This window comes from Silene latifolia, chromosome 9 (genome assembly GCF_048544455.1).
Source record: "Silene latifolia isolate original U9 population chromosome 9, ASM4854445v1, whole genome shotgun sequence".
In the NCBI taxonomy this organism is placed as follows: Eukaryota; Viridiplantae; Streptophyta; class Magnoliopsida; order Caryophyllales; family Caryophyllaceae; genus Silene; species Silene latifolia.
In genome coordinates this window covers 224,787,109-224,799,810 of record NC_133534.1, presented here as the reverse complement: position 1 = coordinate 224,799,810, position 12,702 = coordinate 224,787,109, and the positions used below count along the sequence as shown (strand labels likewise).

Sequence of the window (12,702 nt, the reverse complement as noted above, 5' to 3'; positions counted from 1 at the left end):
GATAAAGTATATGAATTGTTTTATACGGAGTTAGGAATGTCAGCGGAGAAGGGTAGAAGCTTTGGCGGGTGGTGGGGTGGGTGGTGGGGCGGGTACGAAAATTGTACCCGCCATGGATAATGGAGCGGAGATGGATTTTGCATCTTATCCACCACATACCCGGCTACTCGTCAATCATTAAAAAAATTATTATGATTATGAGGACTTTTTAAAATCTTATTTAGTTATAATTAAATATAATGCTAATAATATCTATTTTGTAAAGTTTTTTACTTACTTCTTTGGTGAAAAAATAACCTTATAAAGTTAAATTCAAAAAAATGGAAATTAATAGGTGATTAAAACTTGTGAAAAAATTTATTGAATAAAATTATGGTGGAACGGGTTAATAGGTAAGTGAAGCGAATACGGTTTCATATTTTCACCCGTCACTCGGTCCACCCCCTCTGTGTGAGTTGTTGAAAATAATGGTGCCAATTTGTGTTTATGTTATTAGTGAACTAATGGTCGAAAGACCTGATGGTAGACTCCTTGGTTTGATATTTATTGAGCAAAGTTTGTGTCGTTTATACTTGTTCTCATTTTACGATTTTATGGCCACTAAATGAGCATAGTTGAGATGTTGGTTATAATATTCTTCAAATTCTCTTTATTAAAATATGTATATTGATTTTTTTTTCTTTGCCGTGTTCGTGTCCTAAAAATTTTGAAGTGCCATATCCGGTGTCCGTGTCGTGTCCGTTTTCGTGCAACCTAGGGAGGAAGTACATATATTTTGTATTGTGGATAATAATTCAAGTGATATCGACAATAAGCAAGCCATGAGGCAAAGAATGAAAACGCAGAACAATAAACCAAGAACTATACATTGATGCATATTCATACATCAGCTCTACGGTCACAAAAGCCGAAGAATACCAACGATATCCAAATAAGAACTCCATTGACTGGTAAACAAGAATTGCACGGTAATTACGAGACTATAATATACGTTGCTGACATTAATCTTAAAAGAGTGACACGTCTCGTGATAGAAATATTTGAGCAAGCAAACTAAGAACTGAGATATATTCACATTATTGATAGAATCTGCACCCGATAAAAAAAAAAGGAGCTACAAACATCAATGTACTTTGGCAATTTTAACACCCTCGAATGCTCATTGATATCACTATGCAACAAGATAAGGTAGAACAGTGAGCATGAACTCTTCATAAGTAAATGTTGCAGAGCCTCGATATTGTGTGTCCTTCTCCTTGAATTTGTCTGTCAGTCCCTGTGATACAACAAGAGGTATGGTTGGATAAGTGGCAATCACGGAATTACAGCAAACATTCTGCAAATCTATTCCAATTAGTGACACAAATAATTTCCTGTGTAGTATCCAATAAGGAATAGCAGCGCCACATATTTAGCAGTTACACTGTAGAAAATTAGGATAATTTTGACACGATTTTTGCTTCTTTCTTCAACTAACAAACTTTCATCAGCAACTCTTCTATAGGACCGTCCTATACCATAGGACGGGTCCAATAGGAGAATAACCCAACAAAACGGAGATAAAGCTGAACTAGAAAAATAGGAAAAACAAAACTCTCCAAACTTCCACCCACAACAGCAACCGCCAACTCCTTCTCTTCCATCTGACCATCCCCCACCACCTTCGCGACAACTGACGCCATTTGCGGCCCTGCTCATTCTTTTTGGCCCTGCTCTATCTCCTTCCGTCATTCAGTTAACACAAACGTAGACGAAACGCCGACATCAACAATGGCATCGATCCCGACAAGCAGGTTTCGAATTTGGTATTGACACGCCAGACTTTAGCATTAAAACTTACGATTCTAACTTTTGACGAGTAATTGTCTAATTTGAATTTATATATTTTTTACGGTGATCTTTTTGAATTTTAAATTGAAAACCAGTAATTTATTGTTCCCCATTGTTTTAGTTTTGTAAAGTAGGAATTTTTAGTTTGATAAGAGAAGGATATTATATCAAAACTGACTATTTTAATTTGATACTGCTTCTCTAATTGTTTCAAAAAATTAAGACTCTTAATTTAATTACTTATAACTTTAATTTCACAACTCAATGGTTTTGAGAGAGTCTGATAATTAGGTGTTTCAATTTAAAAACTCAGGGTTTGAGATGAATATCTATAGGGAGGGGAAGGATGGAATAAGCTTGTCATTCACGGCGAATTGGTGAGGCAGATGGTGGGGAATGGTCGGATGGAATAAGGTTGTCGTTCATGAGTGATTTTTAGCATTGAATTGATGGCTTTGAGGTGGAGACCTGGAGGCTGGAGGGTTGGATTTTGTCATCCATTGGGAGAGGAAAGATTAGAGTGGGGTGATGGAATTTGGGCTTCGGTATAATTGGGCTCGTCTTTTTGTAAAAGTAGTCTTAGAGAACAATTTGTGAACTTTCATATACAACTACATTACCCTAGTGCCTCAATGGCTCCCGCAATTTGCGAGGTAAGGGAGGTCGGATGTACGCAGTCTTACCCTTGTGTTAGCAAGACACATGGAGACTATTTCCGAATAACCCAAGATGAAAATTACGTCGAAAACCACATCAAATGACTGGTACGTCACAATAGAAAGAAGCGCAACAAAGAAAATTAATCCTTGATTTGGATGAGAGGGAATTGGAAGGGAAGCCAGAAAGACAATTTCTCTTATTTGGATAGCAAAACAGGTAAGAGGGGAACCCAGAATTCCTCCGACATACTCCGTAGTAAAGATTTGGAGCATTCCTCCTCCCCTCCCCTCCCCTCCTAAAATTTCTCCAAACGCATTGTAAGGGTTTGCTTGGATGCAATAGTAGGAGGGAAGATGAGCTGGAAGAGAGGGAACTAAGCAAGGGTGTTTCCTTCCAAATCAATCAATACTATATATTAAATCCAGAAACCAAGGGACTTCAATGTAATTAAATAAAGTTATACAAATTAATTATACTATATAGTTTTAAATCACTAGCACCGTGTGATGGACCCGATTAAGGGATCTCAATGCAAATATTATATAGTTTGGATTAAAATTAAATTATATAGAAGCTTAGTAATTTTCCTAAACATTTGTAAGAGACTAAAACATGATCAATTTCCTTAAAATAAAATAATTAATTAAGATGGTCAATTTCCTTAAAATAAAATAATTAATTAAGATGGTCAATTTCATGGATTAAAAGAAAGAAATACTTAATAATTTTCCTAAATATTTATCGAAGACTAGAAGATGGTAAAAATAAAATAATTAATTAGTATAAACATACACACTTATGGTATTAATTATTATCATCATAAAATTATATATTAAATTTAAAATCTATGCAATTTTATTAAACCTATAGTTTATTAGATGTATAGATATGTTAATTATTTAACATACAAAAATATAATATAAGTAGGTTATAAATAATTCAAGTTAGATTCCATAATATATAAAATTGCATAATTCTTTCGATTTGATTTAATGCATATATGTAATATATTTATATAAATATATAATCCTCATAAAATTGCATGCCTAAGTAGTAAAAGTAATTTTGTCAGTAAAGAAAAGAAGTGCAGTAACATTGGATATAGTTATATGATAGTAATCACTTATTTGAATAGTAAAAGTAACAAAATTATCAGCGAGATTAGTGAAAGTGGTAGAAACAGCAACGGAAGTAGTGAAATAATCAATATAATCAATATTAATGCGACAATAGTGAAAGTAACAATAATTATGGCGAAAGTAGTGAAATAATCAATATAATCAATATTAATGCGACAATAGTGAAAGTAACAATAATTATGGCGGGAGTAGTGAAAGTAACAATGATTACGGGCAAGTAGTGAAATGTTATTACTATTGTTTTATTAATAAGAGTAAAATATTAAAAGCAGAAGTAGTGAATTTGTCTCAAATTTTATTTCATCGTAATTTTAGGATATGTTATAGAAAAATATATTAATGATAAATTTACGGGTTATGCAACTTTAAGTAATTTTATTTAATGAAAAAAAAAATTAATGATAAGGAGAGGTAACCAGGGCGAAGCCTGGCACCAATACTAGTTTTCCTTATTTTGGAATATTAGGTTCGTAGGCGTGGAAATTGTCTCCTCCCTTTTCCTTCATCCAGAAAAGGGGGAAGGGATATAAGAAATCCCAGTTATCTCTGAGCCTCATTTGACACACAGATTATCACTACTATGAGCAGAGAAGTAATACGCCGATGCCATGAATGCAAACATAATCTTATACGGAGTAAACTATACAATGACTGCCACCCACAAAAAAACTAAACAGGAGACTCTCGTCATTAGGACTTAATGGTTTCACCAACATGCACACAGATGATGCAACCTAACAATAAGCAGAAACTAACAGGCTATTGAAACCATAGAAAACTAATAAGTAATGATAGAGAAAGGGAAGGAAGTGACCGACCTTGACCGTCAAGCAGCACCTGTAACAGAAAAAAAAACAAGAGCATTAGTACTACAATTAGAAAGCGTGATAGATATATTCGAAACTATGTTTCACCAGAATAAAAAATTGAAACTTACTCAATGAAGTTATCATATTCAATAGCCTTGTGTTTTCCCCCAGTCTTATCAAACTTAGAAACCAGTAAATCCAGAATAACTGGCGAAACAGCATAACCAAGGCTATATAGTGCATCACGCAGCTCAGGAGCATCTATCTTCCCACTCCTGTCTTTATCGAATCTCTCAAATATTTCCTACAAAAAAAAATCCATGCCTCATACAAGCGATAAATTCATGAAGTGTCATAGTTTAGCTAAATAAAGGCATAAAGGCATACCCTCCAGGATTGCAGAGCGTAAAACAGAGAAGTGAATTCCTTCGGGCCTGCAGTAGACATGCAGAAGTTAAAACATGAATATGTGTTTTAAATATGGGCAAATGTTTAAAACAGACAACAATAGATTGCTAGAGAGATCGTAAACCAAGAACCACAAGCAAATGTATGAATCTCGAATGACTAATACATGTTTGATACAAAGATGGGCATCATATCATCGGCTAAAGATTATCATGAGAAAGTTTGGAATAATCAAGGCTTATGATGAGAAACTTCCATCTCAAGGCTGCTCAACCAAACAAGGCCTCCAATCTGGCCAATGGCAATAAATATAATAGATACATTATACAACGCCACAAAGCATTACGTTGAAAATGGCCCAAAAGGTTTGGCTCTTGGTTTTGATTCAAGCACCTCACAATGGTATGAATCCTTGGCTAAAGATCAGCATTCCTACTTACAAACAATAGTCGAAAAGAACCTTTGGGAACTAATAAAAGAGAGGGACGACCATTTATATTAAGATGACTAAAATGGAAGACCAAATATTAGTTGTGATTATTTCTAGTCTCAAACTTCGTTATTTAAGAAGTATGTCCAAGTTTGGCACAACAGTTTCGCAACATGACCTAAATGTTAACGAGAAGTAGATCAACACTTAGTGAGCAGCGAGAAAACATCCATGAATAGCTGCTGTACGTCATAACAATAAGGGTTCGGTGATCAATTTTATACTCCCTCCCAGTCGTCATAATGTTCCCCTTTGATAATGGCACGATACTTAAGGAAAAGTATTAAAATAGGAGTAAAAGAGTTGTGTGGGGTTAGTAATAGGAGAGAGAGATGAATTATTAGTAGTTAAATAAAGAATTGTGGGGCCAAAACATAAAGGAAAGTAATAAAATAGGAGTAAAAGAATTGTGTGGGGTTTGGTGATAGGAGAGAAGGATGAATAAAATAAGAGTAAAAGTTTCTAAAAATAGAAAGGGGAACATTACTTGAATAATCCGTTTTGGGAAAGAGGGAACATTATAGTGACTGGGAGGGAGTATAACATAGAGCAATACTAATACAGAAAAGAATTTGGTGACCAATATTATCTAACATAGAGCAAGACTAATACCGAAATGAATAGCGCCTTTAACTGAATGTTAACCAAATCCTCTTGACTCTCAAAAGTCAAAACCAATATGCTACACTACAAAACCCCCAAACCACAGGAATATGGTGGTCTCCTTTACCTCCTTCCCTTCAACCTTCTCTATCCAACACTAGTTCACAAAAGACAAGCAAAAAGTGAAGGGTGCCTCACTTGATGCATAGAAAAAAAAAAAATTGCATGTAAACTTGGTAGAAAACACCTTCACCCCCATGTGAATATCCGTTACGAAGTTTTGTATATGGCCAGCACCCCATGGTGTCTTTTTGTAGAGGAGTGCCAGCACTATGGTATCTTTTGTACATAGATGATAGCCCCTTGGTGTCCCTTAATTAATATTACTCCGTACATCTTATTATGATATTGAGACTCTAGCATTTGAGTGAAGTTTACCAAATATTGCTGATGAAAAGTTTCGAGTTATGCAAATTTAAATATCTCAAAAATATTGCAAGGAATTGAGAATCTTAGGAATATTATATCCTGCGATAACCTTGCAAGTCTTTTGGTAGGATGTGTCTTCAAAATAGTTTTCTTGATCGTTAAGGAATTGTCTAAACATAGGACTAGACTCTTGTATATAAATCTTACTACTTATTCAAAGGGAAATTCAGAGCAATTGTCTCCCTTTCATGGTTATCAGAGAAAGGTTGTAACCGAAATGTCCCTAACTGTTTTACTATTTTCCACCATTATGACAACTAAATCAGTCACAATGTTGGGCAACGATGACTCAGAGATGCACGTTAATACTACTAGCTAAACAGATCTCTTAGCAATTCAGTCTTCATGAGGTTGAACGCCAACCCTAAAGTGATCCCCACAATGACGAGTGAGCCAAATTGGTGAGTTTATGGATTATTGAAATTGGAACGTCCTATCACACGTTAGGAACAATCGAATCTTTCTTGAATTTAGTCAACTGTTGACATTATAAATTATTGCCACCAATCTCATGGGGATGTAGCTGTCTCTACCAAGAAAAGGGTCACATAAGAAAATTTCCCAAGGCGTGTTATATGCTCCTAATTGACGACGTAATTTAATACCCGCCTCAGTTTAATCATCTTTCACCAATCTCAAAACCTGGGAACTCAGCTAACAACTAACCTTGTCACTAGAGTGCATCTGTCCCAACGATCCCCTCCCTCAGAATTAAGAGCTACTATTGTAGTTGTTGGGTATTTCTAAGATGATGATTGTTAGAAATGGTGTAAGTAATCGAGAATCACCACCAATGAACCATATGACAATTACGTAATGCTTTAAAGTGAAAGCTGCAACTAAATCAACACAAATATGCAACATATCGTATTGGTATTGATGGTTAAGGTTTCAAATGACATTGCTGAGTCCCGTGCAGTAGGGCTACGGCACGGCACCTGGAAGCAACAATGGCATATTGTCTAGAACGGTTCCATAATTCGATCCTAAGCCATTTGGTTATAGGAGTAGGTCCATAACTTACAATTAGTATCTATATAAAAGTATAATAGAGGAACCACTACACATAAGTTTGGGCACGTGTCATCTTCTCAACAATTGTTTTCCCGCGCAAGTCTTTTCTATACTAACCCTAATATACGACTATACTAGCAAGTCCTGAACAATTGCTTTACACAGCCTCGATCTTCTCCTTCCTCTCAAATCATTCAACACATCTTTCTTTCTAAGGGTTCACGACTCCACGTCCTCTCTACAGATGAAATATAGGTAATTTGCTCCACATACCTTTACTTGGTTTCAATTTTTTGTACGTATTTTCAATATAATGCAATTAACCAATTCGTTATTTTCTAATTTCCTAAGTTTTGTTTTTTTTAGGATAACATTTGATTTCTTGATGATTAATTCGATTTGTTATTATTCTTGATGATTAATTGGGACTTTTAGAGGTGACATTGGGGATTATAATTGGACTTTATAAAGTCCCTTATCATTTTGCTGTAACTTTATTGATTACAATTTGACTATTAATTTAGGTCTCAATAGTGGTAGATCTCAATGTTGTCTATAAGACACATACTCTCTTTGATCATGTTTTTATTTCTACATACGAGAGCATAATCTCTTATTTTAATCATCTAATTTTTAGGCAATTTCCGATAATTTGTTGAGCTTTGTTTCCAGTGGCCATGAGGATTCACATTTTTATACGGAGTACTTAGCTATGTAATTTTGAAAACAACTTTATGACTAATGGCATTGAAATGCCAATTTATCTCGCTCGAACTATTCGAGGGCACTTAACTTAATACCTGAACTATAGATTAATGCCTTTTGCCACTTAGACTCGAGACGACAACAATTAAACATATTCAGATATTCTTGATGAGATATTCTTGATGCTGATCAGTAATGTTTCCCTGAGGTTGTCCACTGAGTCTCCCTTAAGACGGCACTATCCGTCTTAAGCTTAAAACGGATAGAGTACATACCAATTGTGTATCTAAGAATGCATAGGCAAAACTAATATATTTGTCTTATTTACACAAGTGTTGTGATATTTGACCCGTCTTAAGCTTAAGACGGATTTAGTACCGTCTTAAATTAGAACTTGTGGCCTCTTTTTGATGGCAGCTTCAGCTTTTGTTTTACTAAAACAATTTTAAAACTTATTACCTACAAGAAATTTTTTCTATACTAACATGATATTAAGAAAATTTTTTCTATACTAACAATCATGGCATTGGGTGTAGTGGAGTTTGGGAGTGCCTCAAAGCGTTGCAATGGCAACGAATTGAGAGGTCCCAGGTTCGACTCCCTACACGGAGTCTTTGCGGTTACTGTCATCCTAAAGGATGTCTTACATGGCACACGTGGTTTGCAGGGTATTGCATGTGCCCGGGGGGATTCAACCCCTCGTCACCAAAAAAAAAAAAAAAAAAAAAAAAAAAAAAAAAAAAAAAAAAGCAATCATGGCATTTGTAATACTGGTTGTTTATTGAATAAAGCTATGATTTCCGTCTCTCCATGGCTGTTATTATTCGACGATTTAACCAAAATTCTTCTATACAATTTTTTTGTTAGCTCATTCAATTTTATAAGATGCTCCTATAATAGAGTATTGTCATCCAAATGCATTTGATCAACTGGAATAATGCGACCCTCTAATCCAATGTTATTGCTATTAGCTCATACGGAGTATTAATGTAGCAGCTAGGTTTTGTATTGACGTATTTTTATTAATTTGTCCTGGACATTGAACACGGTTGTTGAAAGGATGGCATAGACTCTCAAAAGTTTGTTTCAATGGGGCATGTGAGATTTTTTATAGTTTATAAAGTCGCTTTATTTGAAATATATAGAGATGCTGTGTAACTCTGATTGTGTTCTCATGCTTAGAAACAGTCTCTCTACGGTTTGTTACTTATTTTGATAATTTATAAGGTCGCTGTTATGTTTTATAAGTTTTTCAATTAAACATGGTTTTGGAGTAGGTGAGTGAGGTGACCAATTTATTTTACTCCGTAATACACTACCTTTCCTTGCAGATAACTACTCTCTGTAACACCTGGAATGTGAAACAATTAAAAGCACACCATATCAAACGAAGCTCACTGACAATAGCCTTCATATGATCAAGGTTTCTTTTTCATGCTTTCACATTTATCATTAGTTCAAATTGTGGATGACCTCAACGCGGTTAATTTTATTGTTGGCCATGATAATCCCTGCGGTAGAATGATTGATATTTTGTTGGAGTACTAGAATTCATTAGAGAAGTCACTTCACTCGAAGATGTATTTGAGAAGAGGTCCGCAAATACGGTTGCATGCGTTATTGCCAATCATTCTCTTGGGCAAAGCAAGTTTATGTAATGGGTAGGGGATGTAAATTTATATAATGGGAATTTAATTTGGAGTACTACTGTCTCCATTGTACCTGAATTTTCTTTAGTAAACTAGACTTTTGTGGCGAAATCTCGAATGAATTCAATGAAATATAGTTTATTATAGAGTATTTTCTATAAGTTATAAAAGAGCAGTATTTAGCTCTTTGTATGGTCGAATAATATTTTAATGTAACTAGATTTTGACATTGTTTTCTTTTACATGTTTATGTGACGGTGGTGAGGAAGAAGCTGAAGAAATTCAAGAGGTTGTCTTTGACAATTTTGATATGATACTAAACAATGTTTGCTTCTGAAGACGATCAAGAATTGCAACCAAATCTGAAGAGAAAGACGGCTGATGTGGAAGTTGGGGGAGGACATATTGTTACGGGTTTGATGGCGGGTCGAGATTGCCCTTGGCGGGACAACATTTATAGTAATAGATTAGTACTCAGTTATCTTAACTAATTCAACTAATTCTATTTCCGACCGAATTCATTTTTCTAATTGTACTGTATTAGTGATATTAGATGATTATGACATAAGTCATTGTGTAATTTTATGTAAAAAAAATTTTTGCATAAACACGCTATATAATAATTTGCATCACGAAGACCAGTTGTTGAAATGCTGAATGGCGAAATCCATCTCATTCATGTAATTTTGAGTGATCACTTAACAATGGGGAACATGGGGTTCTGTATGGATTTCCTCACACAACCATGAATTCCCAGATGATTGATTAGACATCGGGTTTACAAACTCCAATGTCGTACATTTTTTACTAATACAATATTTGTAAATATAACTACAATATTTTAAAAAGTCATTTATTTATACTCCCTCCATTACTTAATACATGTCGTTTGAGAGAATGGTTGATTTTACTCTATAATTGACGTTTTACAACTCCTCATGCATTCTTGTTTTTTTCACAGCTTTTTCCATTTTCAAGTCCAATGTACTGAGTACATCATTTAATGCTCTTAACTTCTAATTTGTTTTCTATTGGTGGATTTAGATAAATGAAGAAGTTGTACATAGTGGGATTTTGTGAATTAATTGAAATATACTACCTTTTCTTATTCCCAAGGTGTTGTAAATATGAAAAATTTAATTGTGTTTAACTTGGTTAACTTTTCTTAATTTGTGTGAAAATTGCTTAAACGACATATAATAAGTAATGGAGGGAGTATACTTTTAGGCACGCCTGTGCGATTTTGCACGAGTCCTAAGCTAGTTTCAATTATATAAACCAAAGATGTTTGTGAAGCCCGATTTCATACATAGAGACAGACCTCGATACAAACCCTCAGCAAATATTTTTCCTGAAGCGTTCATTAGTGTTGTTCGATATCAAAACCTCACGGACTTGATTCTAATCCATCCTAATCATAAATTATATAAAGCATACTCCCTCCATTCCGCTTATATTGTTTACCTTAGTTACAAAGGCAGGCCAATAATATTAAGTAGTCACATTTGTTCATGCTAAATTTAGAAAAGCGATAATTAATTTAGTATGAAAAAGGGAAAATATAAACCGAGGGAAAAGAAAAGAAGAGGAGACGTCGGAGAGACAGACAGACCTATCTTGCGAGAGTTAGAGCTGGTGAAGAGAACCATGAGGAGATGAACAGTGCGAAGGCTAAAGCTCTGATTGTAAGAGGACAGCGCGCCCTGCAGCTCCTTATCATCAATAAGACCACTCCCATCCTGGTCCGCCACCTGAAAGCACGCCACCACAGTTGGATCCGTACCCGGTGGAAAAGTAGACGGCATCAGTGCCGCAAACGGACTGCTACCCGACCCGTACTGAGACTGATGAGAGTAGTAATCGTCCTTTGGGGGTTTGTCAGGCTTGCCATAGGGCGGAGCTGACCCGTACTGAGACGGTGGAGCGGATGGGTAACCCGGTCCAGCAGAGGAGTGAGAGTAGCTGTCCTTTGGGGGTTTCTCGGGTTTACCCCCGTAGGATGACCCGTATTGAGAGGGTGGTGCGGATGGGTAACCCGATCCGGGGGAGGAATGAGAGTAATAGTCGTCTTTCGGGGGTTTGTCTGGTTTGCCGTAGGGTTGACCGGATGGGTAACCCGATCCGGATGAGGAATGAGAGTGGTCGTCTTTGTGAGGTGGTGCACCGTAGGGAGGTGCGCCATAGGGTTGGGCGGTAGGGGGTGGTGCACCGTAGGGTTGGGCAGTAGGAGGTGGTGCGCCGTAAGGTTGGCCGGGAGGAGGTGGACCGCCGTAACCGTAGCCGGGTTGGTTGTGAGGTGGACCGCCGTAACCGTAGCCTGACATGGTGAGATCGGTGAAAGTAGTTGTGGGGGGGAGAGAGTATTTATGAGGGGGATATTCTGGATGATACAAAGGGGTGTTTGATTGGGTCAAAACTCAAAAGGAAAAGGAGAGTTTATAGTGCAAATTGACGACATCAATTAGAAACGCGTGTAAGCGTGTCACCAAACTAATCAACCACTCCACACCAGGACCAACAAGGTCAAGCCTAGCTAAACCCATACTATCACAGTGGGAATGTGGGATTGTCTATGGACCCGACGATTGGTTAATGGAACTCTACAAATAAAACCGATAAACAGAAAATCACATTATTTTAGATTAATCAAATCAGATTGGGAGTAATGTGTCTGTTCAGTTAATCAAAAACAGTTCAAATATACTTAGAACATCAATCAATCAATCAATACTATATATTAATTCCAGAAACCAAGGGACTTCAATGTAATTAAAGAAATTTATACAAATTAAATATACTATATAGTTTTAAATCGATAAAGACCATGATGATAGACGATAAATAAAGGACCTCAATGTAAATATTATATAGTTTTGGTTAAAAGTATAATATAAACATGCCTTGAT

The 12,702-nt window shown here is 35.9% G+C and overlaps 1 protein-coding gene across 1 annotated transcript; it reads right to left on the bottom strand.

The window, feature by feature from the left end:
• Positions 1–972: 972 nt before the first annotated feature.
• Positions 973–12,229, bottom strand: LOC141600472 (calcium-binding protein CBP-like). Its single transcript, XM_074420709.1, has 5 exons — positions 11,409–12,229; positions 4,826–4,872; positions 4,567–4,742; positions 4,448–4,466; positions 973–1,276 (listed from the first exon to the last, which is right to left on the bottom strand). The coding sequence occupies exons 1-5, from the start codon at positions 12,118–12,120 to the stop codon at positions 1,172–1,174; spliced, it is 1,059 nt and encodes a 352-aa protein (XP_074276810.1). The 5' UTR covers positions 12,121–12,229; the 3' UTR covers positions 973–1,171.
• Between the last annotated feature and the right edge of the window lie 473 nt (positions 12,230–12,702).